Source organism: Podarcis liolepis (genome assembly GCF_965112155.1).
Source record: "Podarcis liolepis genome assembly, chromosome: 7".
Lineage (NCBI taxonomy): Eukaryota > Metazoa > Chordata > Lepidosauria > Squamata > Lacertidae > Podarcis > Podarcis liolepis.
In genome coordinates this window covers 15,721,666-15,738,369 of record NC_139561.1, presented here as the reverse complement: position 1 = coordinate 15,738,369, position 16,704 = coordinate 15,721,666, and the positions used below count along the sequence as shown (strand labels likewise).

The window sequence follows — 16,704 nt, the reverse complement described above, 5'->3', positions numbered from 1 at the left end:
CGCTGCAACCCCAGAGTCGGTCACGACTGGACCTAATGGTCAGGGGTCCCTTTACCTTTTATGAAGGTTGCTCCAGCCTGCTCTGGAGCCAGGGGTTAGCCTGGTTTGGATTAAAGGCCTCGTTTCAACAGAAAGAGAGGAAGCTGTCAGAACAGTGGTCAGCACTGGCTGGCAGCAGCTCTCCAGGGTTTGAGGCAGGCTCCCCCCATGTCCCAGGCCTACCTGGAGATGCCGCCAGAGATTGAACCTGGTCCCTTCTGCATGCCAAGCAAGTGCTCCAGCCCTGAGTTACACCCCTTCTTCTCTTTGACTTCTGTTACATGGTCCATTAGGAAATGATTTCTGGGGGTCAATTTTAAGAGCTTCCAGGCCCCTCCTTCACCCAAGCACCTTCCATTATTTTTATTGTTTTTATTGGTAGAAGACAGGTAGGGGGGATCTTTAGAATGCAGTTGCATTTAATACCCCTTTGCATCTGGAGGGCAGAAAATAACAGAAGCATACAGGTAAAGGTAAAGGTAAAGGGACCCCTGACCATTAGGTCCAGTCATAGTCGACTCTGGGGTTGCGGCGCTCATCTCGCTTTATTGGCCGAGGGAGCCAGCGTACAGCTTCCGGGTCATGTGGCCAGCATGACTAAGCCGCTTCTGGCAAACCAGAGCAATGCACGGAAACGCCATTTACCTTCCCGCTGGAGCGGTACCTATTTATCTACTTGCACTTTGACGTGCTTTCAAACTGCTAGGTTGGCAGGAGCAGGGACCGAGCAACGGGAGCTCACCCCATCGCGGGGATTCGAACCACCAATCTTCTGATCGGCAAGTCCTAGGCTCTGTGGTTTAACCCACAGCACCAGCCGCATCCCCTGAAGCATAGAGCTGGACAATTGGAAGGGGGGACCCTAGGGGACATATAGTCCGAACGCCTGGGGTCCTCGTAGGGAACCTCAGTTTTGCAAACTGACCGTGTCTTTGGCAGAAGGTAATTTAGCCGCTGATGCGATTTTTGCTACCTTCACTGCGTCGGGTGGGTCTGCCGCTTTGTCCCTCTCCAAAATATTTTCCTCTGCTGGTGGGGGTTGCGAGGTTCTCCATTCATGCCCCCCTTCAGCCCAGCACTTTCCCTGTCTGCCCCGCCGGCTGTTTCCGTCCCGAACCCTTCCTCCCCGCATGGCTGCTGTCCCAGCCGAGCAGCTGTTCCAAAATTAGGGAAGGAAAAGGTCACCCTTTGCTGGTCTATTTCTGGTGCCCTCCGATCCCCACCCCTCCCTGGGCAGCTAACACCCTCCGCTCCTCTTCCTCCTTTTGCCCTCCGCCCCTTCTTATTTGCCAGCTCCTCCTTGCAGCTGGCTGCGATGCAACCTTTCTTCTGCCGGAGACCCCTTTGCCAAGATCTCCCCGCATGCGAGTGGGAACTAGAGATTGCCCTGAGCTTGGAGAAAGAGGAAGTTTGGGGACAGTCAGTCGAGGCTGGCTAGAGGGTTTGGTGGGACGGGGTGGAGGGTCGGGCGAGCGGCACCCCTGAAGGGTGAGATGTGGCGTAAACGGCACCGGTCCAACCGGGACTTCATCATCATCCGTTCCTCTTCCTCCTCCTCCTCCTCCTCTTCGTCTCTTTCAGGTAAGGCCCCTTGCATTTATTTATGTTTGACTCAGGCTTCCTCCTTCAGCAAAGAGCCAAGCTCAGTGGTCCCATCAGCCGCTGCAGTTTACCCCTCTCTGGCACCCCCGAAGAAAATAAAAATAAATCTGGGTTTTGTCATGTGCCGCTCGCAGATGACTCAGCAGGCAAGTTTTGCTTGCTGTTGGGGTCTGGGACTGGAAGGTGTTTTTCTCATCTTCTTATGTCATGGATGCTTTAGCTGAGATTCCTGCATTGCAGGCGGGTTGGACTAAAATCAGGGGTCAGCAAACTTTTTCAGCAGGGGGCCGGTCCACTGTCCCTCAGACCTTGCGGGGGGCCGGACTATATTTTGGGAGAAAAAAATGAATGAATTCCTATGCCCCACAAATAACCCAGAGATGCATTTTAAATAAAAGGACACATTCTACTCATGTAAAAACACGCTGATTCCCAGACCGTCTGCGGGCCAAATTTAGAAGGTGATTGGGCTGGATCCTACCCCCCGGGCCTTAGTTTGCCTACCCATGGACAGATCTTGGGGGTCCCTTCCAACTCTACAAGTCTATGGGTCTATGAAAGCGGAGGTGGTTAAAGCCAGTTTAACTTAAGAACCTGGTAGCTTTTATACTCAAACCGTTTCTCCCTTGCCATTTGCCGTATTCTTCCGAGGGCATTCTGATTTCCCATTCCCATGGTTGGGAGAACTGGGGAGTTGTGACTTCCCAAGCAGTGAAGGGAAATGCTGTCTGCGCACATGTTCAGCCTGGTGCAGCATGAAAAGGCAGTCTGACCCTTGACCCCAGAGCAGGCTGGAGCAACCTTCGCACCTGCCAACATTTCTCTGATGAGAATAGGGATGTCCTGTTCCATAACAACAACAATAATTTTATTATTTGTACCCCGCTCATCATACCGGGTTGCCCTAGCCACTCTGGGTGGCTTCCAACATATATAATAAAACACTTAAAAACTTCCCTATCCAGGGCTGCCTTCAGATGTCTTCTAAAGGTTGCATAGTTACTTATCTCCTTGGCTCGGGGGTCATATAATTCCATGCCATTCCAAAATTTCTCTGATGGAAATAGGGACAACCTAAGGAAAAGCAAAGGGACGGGGTAGCTTTGTGGGTGGCACTGTGGGTTAAATCACAGAGCCTAGGACTTGCCGATCAGAAGATCAGCGGTTCGAATCTGTGCAACGGGGTGAGCTCCCGTTGCTCAGTCCCAGCTCCTGCCAACCTAGCAGTTCGAAAGCACATCATAGTGCAAGTAGATAAATAGGTACCGCTTCAGCAGGAAGGTAAATGGCGTTTCCGTGCACCAGAAGCAGCTTAGTCATGCTGGCCACATGACCCGGAAGCTGTACACTGCCTCCCTTGGCCAGTAAAGCGAGATGACCACTGCAACCCCAGAGTCGTCCACGACTGGACCTAATGGTCAGGGGTCTCTTTACCTTTACCTTTAAGGAAAAGCAGGACATTCTGGGATTAAATCAGAAACTGGGACGGCTTCTGTAAACCCAGGACTGTCCCTGGAAAATAGGGACACTTGGAGGGTCTGAAGCTTCCCTTGTGGGGTTGCAATCTGGGCAAAAGCTCCATCGGCCCCCTGAGTTGGTAGGGAAGGCAAATGCAACAGAGGGAGGCAAAATACAGAGCCTTGGGTTCTGTAAGACGCGGCAGGAATGGGCTGTGATGATATCGTTGAGGACAGAAACGCCTGCCTCCTGCTCCGAGGCGTCCTGTGATGATGCGATGATGGGAGCGGCTATCGTAGGAAATAAAAGGATGACGCTATCATTTTGGCTTGGTCTACAAAGCATCTTGGCGGGACGCGGGTGGTGCTGTGGGTAAAACCTCAGTACTTAGGACTTGCCGATCGTATGGTCGGTGGTTCGAATCCCTGCAGCGGTCCCAGCTCCTGCCCACCTAGCAGTTCGAAAGCACCCTTAAGTGCAAGTAGATAAATAGGTACCACTTTATAGCGGGAAGGTAACGGTGTTTCTGTGCGCTGCACTGGTGCTGGCTCACCAGAGCAGCTTCGTCATGCTGGCCACGTGACCCGGAAGTGTCTCCGGACAGCACTGGCTCCTGGCCTCTTAAGCGAGATGAGCACACAACCCCAGAGTTGGTCATGACTGGCCTGTACGGGCAGGGGTACCTTTACCTTTACCTTACAAAGCATCTTGGAAGCTTGGAACTTGCACGGTTGTGCTGAGATGATTCGTTTGGGGGCATTATTTCTCTGGACTTTTGAGCTGCTCTGGGCAGTGGTGTAGCGTGGGGGGTGCAGGGTGGGGCCGGCCGCACCGGGCGCAACATCTGGGGGTGACGCGCGCTCGCACTCGCAGCTCTCTTCCCCTGCTAAAATCCACGGGTTAGGGGGCGCAAATTACTTGCCTTGCCCCGGGTGCTGACAACCCACGCTACGCCACTGGCTCTGGGTACATGGTTGCGAAAGCTCCAGGATGCAGAATTCTGTGTCAGATATAGAGGGTTGTTTTCAAGAGGTCCCTAGCAGGCTCTCAGAGGAGAGTTGAGCAAGGAATAGCAGCTTTTAAAGAAAAGGGCACAGGGAGTCATATTAGACCCAATTAACAGACATGGCTAACCTGGGTCCCTTCGTTTCAGTGGGGCCACCCTGGAAGGATTTAGTGGGATACAACTCACAGGCTCTTTCCTGAGCCCCTTTAAAGAGCATGAGGCTTCCATGAGGACTAGAACCATTAAAAGCAATGCTTTGATGTTGTCAGCTGAATCTTTAAGGGTGTGTTGCTGGACTGGCAATCCTGAAAGTGTGTGTTGAATCCTCTGGGGGAAGCAAAATTCATCTTCCTAATTCCACGTTTTGGCTGGTGGTCTGAATATGCCCGTTCCATATTCCCTGTTGCTTTGTTGTTCCTGGCTGCCCACAATAAAATTCTCCCAGCGCATTGTGTTGTGTTTCTCCCTGCGAGGGCCAGTAGCCCTGGAGATGACCTTGTGTGAATCTTGTGTCTGCATGCGTCCCCTCCAGGCGATTCCGAAGAGGAGGAAATGGGATTCCTGGAGGTCCCGGTGAATGATTTGAAGCACCTGTTTCCCGAGTTGGGCCCGATGCCCGAAGGGTTAAGCCCTCAGCAGGTGAGTGCTTGGGAACATGGCTCATTCTTAAGTTTTGGAGCACCTCGAGGGAGGGGAAGCTGCACCCACCTTGGCTGCTTTGAGGGAAACTCTGGCTTTTGCAGAGACCCAAAAATATAGCTCAGTGCTAGAGCATCTGCTTGGCATGCAGAAGGGGCCCGTGGATATCCATATTTTTTGTAAAAAAAGATCCGCTAACAAGTGATGAGAAGGACTTTTTTTGCCCGAGATCTTAGAATCTGGAGACTGGGGTAGGGAACCTTTTCCAGCCCAAGGGCCACATTTGCTTCTGGGAAGCCACCCAAGGGCCACATGCAACTGGTGGGCAGGGCCAGAGGGGGGAATGGGTGGAGCAATGCCTGCACATTTTGCCTTTGTAAAAAAGGCTTCTTTTACAATCTAGAGGCATGATCAGAGTTAAAGGGCACCTTTTGCAGCCAGGGAAAAAGCATTCAAGGAGGGTGGGAAACAGGGCTGGTGAGAGGCGTGGTCTGGGATAGGGTCCCGCAGGACAGAAAATAGAGCCCCGGGGTCTGAAATTGGCCCGTCGGCCTGAGTCTCCCTCCGCTCCCCCTGCTGCGGGTGGCATTGTGGTCTAAACCACAGAGCCTAGGACTTGCCGATCAGAAGGTCGGCGGTTCGAATCCCCGTGACGGGGTGAGCGCCCGTTGCTCTGTCCCAGCTCCTGCCAACCTAGCAGTTCGAAAGCACACCAGTGCAAGTAGATAAATAGGTACCGCTGTGGCAAGAAGGTAAATGGCATTTCTGTGCGGTCTGGCAATCGTCACGGTGTCCTAGTGCGCCAGAAGCAGTTGAGTCATGCTGGCCATAGGACCTGGGAAGCTGTCTGTGGACAAACGCCCACAACCCCATAGTCGCCTTTAACTGGACTTAACCATCCATGGGTTCTTTACCTTTACCTTTTATATATTAGTCCTTGGTAGGCCATTGCCCTGATTGCTCCCACCAGACTGGCATATTCTGCAACACATCCTTGAGCCCTGAGTTGAAGAAAAATAAGGCACTCTGCACATGCCCAGAGTTCTCTTACAACCAACCTCTCTTCCCGTGGAACTCTGGGAATTGTAGCTCCATGAGCAGGGGTCTCCCTTAGCGATGCCCAGCCCCCTGAACAAATTTCTGTTCCCAGGAGTCGTTGGAGGAAGCCACGATAACAGCTTTCCTACCGAAGCACCCTGAAATTAATTATGTAATTGTGTTGGTTTTGGATAGAAAGGCAAGTCACTTGGGTTTTAGAGGAACTCCAACTGTAGCAGGTCAATGTAAGCAGATTAATAGGTACTGCTGCAGTGGGAAGGTAGATGACGTTTCCATGCACTCTGGTTTCTGTCATGGTGTTTCCATTGTGCCAGAAGCAGTTTAGTCCTGCTGGCCATATGACCTGGAAAGCTGTCTGTGGGCAACCGCCAGCTTCCTCGACCTGAAAGCGAGATGAGCACCTTAACCCTGTAGTCGCCTTTGACTTGATTTCAGCATTACCTTCTTTAGTGCTGATCAGTCCAATAGAACTATTTGGTCCCTGCATGCTGCCCCAGCAGGCAGTTCTTCCTCTCTCTTCCATGATGCTCTCTTGAGTCACCTGCACCTAATCCGACCCCCTCTCCACAGGTTGTGCGCCGCCACATTCTGGGCTCCATCGTCCAGAGCGAGAGAAGCTACGTCGACTCCTTGCGGAGGATCTTGCAGGTGAGAAAGCTTTCTGCTTCGTGAGCAGGGAACCAGGCACAGGGCCTTCTCGGAGGTGGCACCTGCCCTGTGGAATGCCCTCCCATGAGATGTCAAACATCTATTTGACTTTTAGAAGGCATCTGAAGGCAGCCCTGTTCAGGGAATTTTTTTGTGTTTTACTGTGTTTTCAATTCTTGGTTGGGAGCTGCCCAGAGTGCCACTCAGATGGGTGGCAAATAAATAATAAAATTATTATTTTATCAACCTTTTGTCCCCGCCTGCTCTCACCCACCCACCCCTGAGCGAGCGGCTTCCCCCATCCTCTCACCAAACATGAACACAAACTTAGCAAAAGCTGCCATAAACTAAGTCAGGCCATCGAATCCACCTAGCCCAGTGTTGTCTGCACTGACTGGCAGCAGCTGTCCAAGGTTTCAGGCAGTGGACAGTCCCCGCCCCCAGTGGGAGATGCTGCCAGGGACTGGGCCTCGGACATCCTGAGTGCAAGGCAAGGGCTTTACCACTGAGCTTTGGCCCTTTCGTGATTAAGGTAAAGCAAGTTTCTAGTCCTCATTATTCTGAATAGAGGGCTGATTTAAACAATGTCACCTTGTATTAAGTCAGACCGTCAGTCCATCTAGCTTAGTATTGCCTACACTGGCTGGCAGCAGCTCTTCAAGGTTTCAGACAAGGCGTCTTTCCTAGCCCTACCTGAAGATGCCATTGGGGATAGAGCCTTCTGCAAGCCAAGCAGCTGTTCTGCCCACTTAGCTATAGCCCTGTCAAGGAAACCAGGAACGTCACACATTTCTTGGGAGATCAGCTTAAAAAACAACAAAACACCCCAGGAAATCGCTTTCCCTTCCCCAAGCAAGCAAAAGGCGTCCTCTGAGCTCTTCCCATTTCACTAAAAGCAAAGAGAGATTCTGGTCCTCAAGCTTCTGGGCAACTAAAAACGACCTGAACTCTATGTACACATCTACATGCGCCCCATTGTATTTTAAACTTAGAGAGGCCAATGAGCATACATCTTATTTTAATGAATTGACTTTTGCACAACTTCGGAAAGCTTTTACAGAGTTACGATTAAATACAATAAACTCTGCTTATAGAGATGGGAGACACGGAGGCATACCAAAAAACGAACGTGTTTGCATTAGGGGATGTCCTGAAGCAGAGGACCTTATGCATTATATCTTGCACTGTCCCTTATATAATGATGCAAGAGAAAGATTTTTAGCACCTATAACGACAAGGTCCTCTGGCCAGAGCCCCTCTGACTGATTTTATATCTCCTCGCAGACACAGATAAGTATGTGACCTGGTGTGTAGCACTCTTTGCAACTGCTGCTAGGAAAATTAGAGCAAATTATATAGCCAAGGTAGCCATCAACTGTAAAGGAGATGAATTTGACCCTATCTATCTACATCAGGCTATATCTTTGTCACCAAACTCCGAGTATAAATTGCACACTGTATTAATTGACATTGTTTTTTGATATGTTAGTGGCCATGTGATGATTTTAGCTTATGAATTTTATTGTTTAATGTCTTGATTTGTATATTGGGGTACTTTTACAGCTCTGTTTAGAGTACGTAATGTTTTGATAATATAAATGTTTTAAGTCTTTTGTATCAATCCAGTATATTTTCTTTTAATTGTCAAATGATTCTGTGTACATTGCAGCAGCCATTGGCTATGTGCAATAAAACTGAATGACTGACTGACTCGAGGCAGCTCTCCGGGTAACAGGCAGCAGATATTCCTAGCCTTTCCTGGAGAGGCTGCTGGGCAATGGAAATTGAGACCTTGTGCATTTTTAAAAAATCGTTTTTATTAATTTTCCAATAAAAATGGCCAATCAACATATCCAATCATAATCCAATTAAAACAAACAAATAAAATAAAAAAGACCAAATTGTAATCCAAATTGTAATTATTAATTTTTTGGTGCTCCCCATAGTCTGAACCTCTGAAGCATAGCTCCAAATCTTCAGTCCTGCCTCTCCTTGTTGTTTTCCTATTTTCCACGTCCCAGTTTAAATGCTTTAAAGTTTTCTGTCCCTGGCTCTACGATTCTCAATCATGTCAGAAATCATATTTCCTTTCGTCCGTTGAATACTGCTTTATTTGTGTATATATATTTTTCAACTGTCTATTTGCCAGCGCAGCTTTCCCTGACTCCGTTCCAATCTTCCAATCTGGGCTGTTGTCCAAGCCTGTTGTCTGAAGTTTAATGGCACATCAACTCCCAAGTTGTTAATCATTCCAATCCGGGCTGTTGTCCAAGCTTTTCGTTTGAGATTTAATGACATAGTAGCTTTGTGGGTGGCACTGTGGGTTAAATCACAGAGCCTAGGACTTGCCGATCAGAAGGTCGGCGGTTCGAATCCCTGCAACGGGGTGAGCTCCCGTTGCTCGGTCCCTGCTCCTGCCAACCTAGCAGTTTGAAAGCACGTCAAAGTGCAAGTAGATAAATAGGTACCGCTCCAGCGGGAAGGTAAACAGCGTTTCCGTGTGCTGCTCTGGTTCGCCAGAAGCGGCTTAGTCATGCTGGCCACATGACCCGGAAGCTGTACGCCGGCTCCCTCGGCCAATAAAGCAAGATGAGCGCTGCAACCCCAGAGTCACTCACGACTGGACCTAATGGTCAGGGGTCCCTGTACCTTAGCTTCCATATTGTTACTGTAAAGAGACCTTGTGCATTCAAGGCAAATACTCTGCCAGGGAGCGACCTTCTTTTCACGGCTCCGTGTCTTCCCGTCTCCACTGTTGACAGGATTACAGGAACCCTCTTGTGGAGATGGAGCCCAAAGTTCTCAGCCTCCGGAAATGCCAGGTGGTTTTCTTCCGGGTCAAAGAGATCCTGCAGTGCCACTCCATGTTCCAGATCGCCTTGTCTTCGCGCGTGGCTGAGTGGGACACCACGGAGAAAATCGGTGACCTCTTTGTGGCCTCGGTGAGTGTTTGCAGGACTCAGGTGGGCAGGGGCATCACATTCCTGGAGGAGGAGGAGGAGGAGGAGGAGGAGAAGGGTCAAGTATCTTAATTTTTTTATTTTTTTTAATATAATTTTTATTAGGTTTTTTTTTACATATCATTTTCAACAGTAATTAAACATACTTTTACATCTTATTCAAATTTTTGACTTCCATCAATCCTGTCTGAAAATTTTCCAATCTAATCTCTCCGTATGCATTTCTTATCTTCCCTATTACATTTCAAACTCATAACCAATATCTCTATCCTTTTCTACTTTGTAACACTTCGTATATTTCTCCTTACAAAACTTCTTGTAGTCTACTAGCGTAATTTGCTGATTTCACTTGCTCTTCAAATAATTCATATACTTCTTCCAATCTTCTGTAAATCTCTGGTCCCGCAGGTTTCGAATCCTTCCTGTCATTTTGTCCAATTCTGCGTAGTCCATTAATTTCGTCTCCCATTCTTCTTTCGTCAGAATTTCTTCTTGTTTCCATTTCTGGGCTAACAATACTCTTGCTGCAGTTGTTGCATATAAAAACAATTTAACATCTTGCCTATTAATGTCCTGACCTATAATACCAAGTAAAAATGCTTCTGGTTTTTTTAAGAATGTATATTTCAACATTTTTTTTATCTCATTATATATCATTTCCCAGAAGTTCTTTACTTTTTTACATTCCCACCACATATGATAAAATGTCCCTTCTTTTTCTTTACATTTCCAACATTTATTATTTGTCTTATACATTTTAGCTAATTTCACTGGTGTAATATACGATCTATACATCATTTCCATCATATTCTCTTTCAAAGCGTTACAGGCTGTAAATTTTATCCTTTCATTCCACAACTTTCCCAAGTATCCTCACCTTTCAAGCCTCCACCTTACGGGTCCATAGCTCCTGTGTGGAATGTCCCCGGAAGCTTTGAGCTGCTTCAAAGGACAATCAATAAGGGATGTGGATGGAATCTGAAATGGAGAAAAGCAGCCCTTCTAGGTTAACATCTTTGGTCAAGGCAAATGGAAATGGAGAAAACAGCCCTTCTGGTTCAGGGTTGATGGTCTGGGCAAATGGAATGGGCACTAACTTAGTTTAATGCCTACGTTCCAGGAGACAATGATGGCCCCCAACTTTGTTGTTGTTTAGTCATTTAGTCATGTCCGACTCTTCGTGACCCCATGGACCAGAGCACGCCAGGCACTCCTGTTTTCCACTGCCTCCTGCAGTTTGGTCAAACTCATGCTGGTAGCTTCGAGAACACTGTCCAACCATCTCATCCTCTGTCGTCCCCTTCTCCTTGTGCCCTCAATCTTTCCCAACATCAGGGAGTCTTCTCTTCTCATGAGATGGCCAAAGTATTGGAGCCTCAGCTTCAGGATCTGTCCTTCCAGTGAGCACTCAGGGCTGATTTCCTTCAGAATGGATTGGTTTGATCTTCTTGCAGTCCATGGGACTCTCAAGAGTCTCCTCCAGCACCATAATTCGAAAGCATCAATTCTTCAGCGATCAGCCTTCTTTATGGTCCAGCTCTCACTTCCTAACCCTTCATGGATCACTGCCTTGCCATGGCGAAGGGGCTTGAATAACTGAGAGAAGCTATGAGCTATGCCGTGCAGGGCCACCCAAGATGGACAGGTCATAGTGGAGAGTTTTGACCAAACGTGATCCACCTGAAGCAGGACCTGGCAAGTCACTCCAGTATCCCTGCCAAGAAAACTCCATGGACAAAGGCCCCCAACTTAGAGTGCTTTAAAAAATCAGACCTATTCATGGAGGAGAGGGTAGTCGATAGCAACTAGCCACAATGGCTTTGCTCTGAACGAAATAGGTGTGCAAACTCTCTCTTTCTCTTCCCGCTTCCACCCCAGTTTTCCAAGTCTATGGTGCTGGATGTCTACAGCGAATACGTCAACAATTTCACCACTGCCATGTCCTTGATCAAGAAGGCCTGCCTTACCAAGCCTGCCTTTCTAGAGTTCCTCAAGGTCAGTAGTTTGCTACAAGAGCTGGGAATTGTAGCTGCGGGAGGGGTGAACTAGACTTCCCAGGATTCTTTGGCAGAAACACTGTGCTCTAAATGTAGGGTGTGGGTGTGACATGAGCGAGGACCAGGCAGTGGCGTAGCGTGGGGGGTGCCAGGGGTGCCGGCCGCATCGGGCGCAACATCTGGGGGGGGGGGCGCGCTCGCTGCCTCCGGAGTCGCCGAAGAGCCTCGGGCGCAGGCTGTAGCGGAGCCGCATGTCTCGCGGAACCGCCGAGCTGTGCGCGCGTCCGGGCTGAAGGCGCCCGGCAGGCAGCGGCTCTCAGCGCTCGCCACGGAGGACGCGCCAGGCAGCCCCTCCTCACAGCCCCACCTCCGCCGCTGCTGCTGCAGCTGCTGGGCCGTTGCATTTTCCTCGCCTCTCTGCCCCCCTCCTCCTCTGGGCAAGCAGTGTCGTTTCGGTGGCAGCGCCAGCGGCAACTCGCAGGTTAGGGGTTAGGGGGGGGCGCAAATAACTTGCCTTGCCCCGGGTTAGGGGGCGCAAATTACTTGCGTTGCCCCGGGTGCTGACAACTCACGCTACGCCGCTGGGACCAGGGTCATGTTCTGACTCTGCTCTGGGCTAGGAGAGCCATGGGCCAAGCTGCTCTTTCCTGGCCTCAGTTTTCCCAGTCTGTAAAATGGGTATGCTGTCGCAAGGGTTGGTTACGGCAGTGAATAGGGTAGGCTCTTCCAAGCCTCCTGCATGCCAGCGTTGGGTCCAGAGAGGGAAAATTTGCTGTCTGGGTATGAGAGTCCGACCAGCACTATCTCAAAGGTGGGAGGCTGGAGACCCACCAAATTGGAAGGCAGAGGTCCTCACATTAACAGCGGACGATTCTTCTCTTGGCAGAAGAGGCAGATGGGCAGCGTCGACCGGGTGACTCTTTACGGCCTGATGGTGAAACCCATCCAAAGATTCCCCCAGTTCATTCTCCTCCTCCAGGTAAAAGTGCTTATCTGATTATTCTCAAAGGTGAGGGAGAGCCTTTCCCCTCTATCCCAGGGGCCAGACAGAAAGGTCTGAAGGGCCAGATTCTGCCCCCGGGGCCTGAAGCACAACCTCATTTGCAATGCTGTGTACATTTCCAGTTGTCTTTCCTCAGGAAGGATATTGTGGTGTTGGAAAAGGTTTGGACAAGGGCAACCCTATACAGGAAGGTTACAGCATTTGGGACTTCTTTGCTTAGAGAGAAAGTGAGTCAAAGGTGACTTGATGGAAGTTTAGAAAATTTAGACCTAGCTTGGAGAAAGTGGATGCAGAAAAGAATTTCTCCGTTTCTCATAATACAGTGGTACCTCGGGTTACATACGCTTCAGGTTACAGACTCCGCTAACCCAGAAATAGTACCTCAGGTTAAGAACTTGGCTTCAGGATGAGAACAGAAATCATGCTCTGGCGGCATGGCAGCAGCAGGAGCCCCCATTAGCTAAAGTGGTGCTTCAGGTTAAGAACAGTTATGGTTAAGAACGGACCTCTGGAACGAATTAAGTACTTAACCCGAGGTACTACTGTGCTAGAGCCTGTCGGTATCCAATGAAGCTGAATGCTGGAAGATTCGGGACAGATAAAAGAAAAAAACTTCTCCATGCAGCACATAGTTAAACATTGGAACTCCTTGCCACAGGAGATAGTGGCTGTAGCCGCAGTGACTCCACAGTTTGAAGCAACCGTGCTTCTGAATCACAGTTGCTGGAAAGTGCAGGAAAGGAGAGTTTTCTCTCTTTTCTGTCCTGTATCGGGAATTTTGTAATGTTTGAACGTAATCTGTTCCGGAAGACCGTTTGACTTCCGAAATGTTCGAAAACTGAGGCACAAATGCGATGGAGAAAATTGAAAAACAGGCAAGGGAAGCCATTTGACTTCTGAGGTGCGTTTGAAAATGGAAACATTTACTTCTGGGTTTTTGGCGTTTGAAAAGCGAAATGATCGGCTTCCGAGGTGCCCCTGTCTTTTTATATGTGCTGGAAGCTGCCCAGAGTGTGTTGTTGTTGTTGTTGTTGTTGTTGTTGTTCCCGGCTCCTACCTACAGTTTTCCCGCTGGGGGAGGGGCATCTGGTTGTCCACTGTGAAAATAGGAGGATGGTCCTGATGAGTCCTTGGCCTGATCCTGCAGCCAGGCTCTCCTTCTGTTCTTAGCTTCCTCATCTCGTTGGAGGGGAAGACCAAGCTGGGAGAAGGACGGGTGGAATGTTTGCTTTGCGCGTGGGGTGGAAATGCATGTCTCAGCTCCCAGCTTGCTCCTCCATTGGCCCAGGTGTTGTTATTATTATTATTATTATTATTATTATTATTATTAATAATAATTTCATTGAGTACAAATTAGAAAAAAATACAAACGTACCAAAAAAAAAGGAAAATACATGCAACCAAGAGAAAATTAGAAAACATTTTACCTCTTCTCATATTTACGATTATTTACACCTCTACAAAACAATATTCACAATAAAGAAATGAAAGGTAAAATATAAAAGAAAAGAACAAGAAGAAGATAAAGAAAAGGAAGAAATAAGATCAAGAATGAGAATTTTAAAAGTAGATAAGTATTCACTATACACAGCCATTTCCAATTTATATGTTCAATTATGTATTTTCATCATATCCTTATCTGTCTTAATTAAAATATTTTTGAAAGACTTCCACCGTTGGCCTCACGCGTTTTTGGTAGTCCATTCGTCAAAACCTCTGTTCTTCATATTTTTCCTTTGAGTCTTCTTAATGGCCCAGGTGTTTGGGATGGAGATCCCTCTTCCCGCCTGATGGCTCTCTTCTTCTTCTTCTTCTTCTTCTTCTTCTTCTTCTTCTTCTTCTTCTTCTTCTTCTTCTTCTTCTTCTTCTCCTCCTCCTCCTCCTTCTTCCAGGACATGCTGAAAAACACTCCCAAGGGCCATGCTGACCGGCTCTCCCTCCAGCTGGCTCTGACGGAGCTGGAGACCTTGGCGGAGAAACTCAATGAGCAGAAGCGACTGGCGGACCAGGTGGCCGAGATCCAGCAACTCACCAAGAGCGTCAGCGACCGCAGCAGCATCAACAAGGTAGGCTCAAGGTCTGGTCCTTCAAGGGATGCTTGAGGGATTCATGGACCAAAGAGGCTCTCTCCTCATGGCCAGCTACCCACTCTCTGACAATCTGCCAAGACACTTAGCTGACATAGGCTGCGCTCCCGTGGATCTTGATCCTCTCTTTTGCAATTATATTTTATCACATTTTCAGAAAATCCACCTATACAGTCATACCTTGGTTTTCAAACAGCTGAGTTCCTGAATGTTTTGGCTCCCGAATGCCGCAAACCCAGAAGTGACTGTTTCGGTTTGCGAACTGTTTTTGGAAGCCGAACCTCCGACAGGGCTTCCGATTGGCTGCAGGAGCTTCCTCAGCAGCCAATCAGAAGCCGCACTTTGGTTTTCAAATGTTTCGGAAATTGAACAGACTTCTGGAACGGATTCTGTTTGACTTCCAATGTACGACTGTACACTCCATAATAATTTTTTCTTTGGTTTTGTCAACCTCCTGCCCCATTTTCCATTCTGTTTTTTATTTTCCCCCTTGCTTCACCACATCTTTTACCATAACAACAATTCAACAATCTCTAATTCCTTCTGTTGTTCATAGTTCAAATCATGCTTGTGAATTCATCATGTTATAGTGTTTCTTTAAATAATAATAAAAAAAGGCTTTAGATTCACAAAATGTTTAGGGGTATGTGTACCCCTGCATCCTCCCAGAAAAAAGCACTCTGTGTGTGTGTGGATATGTATATTTTCTGTTTTACAATTTAAAATACTCATTTTATATCTGTAAGATATCAATGACTTCCCTTCTTTTCTTTCCATGATTCATTTTACATATCATAAATCCCTGCACATTTTACAAAAACTATACCAATCGGTATTCCATTATTTCCTCCATCCAAACTTATTTCCACTGTTGAATTTATCTTAACGCTGCCAGCATTTTCAGCCATACACAATTATTTCCCATATATTCAATAAACGTTTTCCAGTCTTCCCTAAACGTATGTTTTTGTTCTCTTATTCCATATGTGAAGTCTACAGGTTGTGCATATTCTGTCAGCTTAAGTTGCCATTCTTCTTTGGTTGGGACCTCACTCGTTTTCCATTTGGGGGCTAACAAAACACGGGCCACAGTTGTTGCATACATAAATAACCTTTTTTGACACCTGGGAACTTCAGTCTGGATTATCCCCAACATAAAGGACTGTGGTTTGGTTTGGGGGGGGGAAGTACTTTTAAACATTTTTTTCAATTCATTATGATCATTTCCCAATACAGTGGTACCTCGGGTTACATACACTTCAGGTTACATACGCTTCAGGTTACAGACTCCGCTAACCCAGAAATAGTGCTTCAGGTTAAGAACTTTGCTTCAGGTTGAGAACAGAAATTGTGCTCTGGCGGTGCGGCAGCAGCAGGAGGCCCCATTAGCTAAAGTGGTGCTTCAGGTTAAGAACAGTTTCAGGTTAAGAACAGACCTCCGGAATGAATTAAGTACTTAACCCGAGGTACCACTGTACCCTTTTACCCTTTTAAATGTTTAGGGCCTGTGTCCATGTGCTTGGTCTGCAGAAAAAGCTCTGTATGCAAATAATATACAGGTGTTGGGACCTTCTGAATGCAATTAGGTTCTCCTCCTCTGCCATTCAGGTGGGTTGATCTTGATGGGGTGGCTGAAAGGTCCTAAGGTCCCCCCATTGATGGTTTCCTCTCTATCTGTCTCTCCTGAAAATGTCCTCCCCCGCCAGCTGTTAAGCTCAGGCCAGCGGCAGTTGCTGCTCTGCGAGACCTTGACGGAGACAGTCTACAGCGACCGCGGCCAGCTCATCAAGTCCAAGGAGCGGAAAGTCTTCCTGCTGAACGACATGCTGGTCTGCACCAACATAAACTTCAAGTGCGTGTCCAGACAATTTCGCGGGGGTGCTTGCGAGAGGTGGAAGGGTCTTAAAGAGAGAGATCGGGGCATAGCTGTCAACTTTTCCCTTTTTTAAAAGGGAAATTCTCTTATTCCGAATAGGATTCCTCGCAAGAAAAGTTGACAGCTATGAATCGGGGCCCGCTGCAAGTGGGAGGGCTGCTGCAACCCAACCCCAGTTTCTACAGAGTCCATGCGGGAGGAATCCCAATCAGTTGAATCACGCAGATGACTCCCCATATGGGAAAACCATCAGATAGGAGTGGTATTTATTATCGTTGGACATCACAGCATGTTTTTAAAAGCATTAAATAAGAAAAAAACAACAGGATG

The 16,704-nt window shown here is 48.0% G+C and overlaps 1 protein-coding gene across 25 annotated transcripts in view; it reads left to right on the top strand.

Moving 5' to 3' along the window:
* The window catches only part of ARHGEF10L (Rho guanine nucleotide exchange factor 10 like), a 145,459-nt gene that overhangs the window by 62,659 nt on the left and 66,096 nt on the right, over positions 1-16,704 (top strand). For 23 of the 25 annotated variants that reach the window (XM_083512648.1, XM_083512642.1, XM_083512649.1 and 20 more), the window contains 7 exons: positions 4,638-4,744; positions 6,374-6,451; positions 9,214-9,393; positions 11,290-11,406; positions 12,295-12,387; positions 14,304-14,477; positions 16,205-16,350. In XM_083512648.1, the coding sequence (XP_083368774.1) occupies positions 4,638-4,744; positions 6,374-6,451; positions 9,214-9,393; positions 11,290-11,406; positions 12,295-12,387; positions 14,304-14,477; positions 16,205-16,350 (895 nt within the window). Of the gene's footprint in view, positions 1-1,311; positions 1,621-4,637; positions 4,745-6,373; positions 6,452-9,213; positions 9,394-11,289; positions 11,407-12,294; positions 12,388-14,303; positions 14,478-16,204; positions 16,351-16,704 lie in introns of those variants that run through there. The other 2 variants (XM_083512658.1, XM_083512657.1) reach the window with 1 other exon arrangement.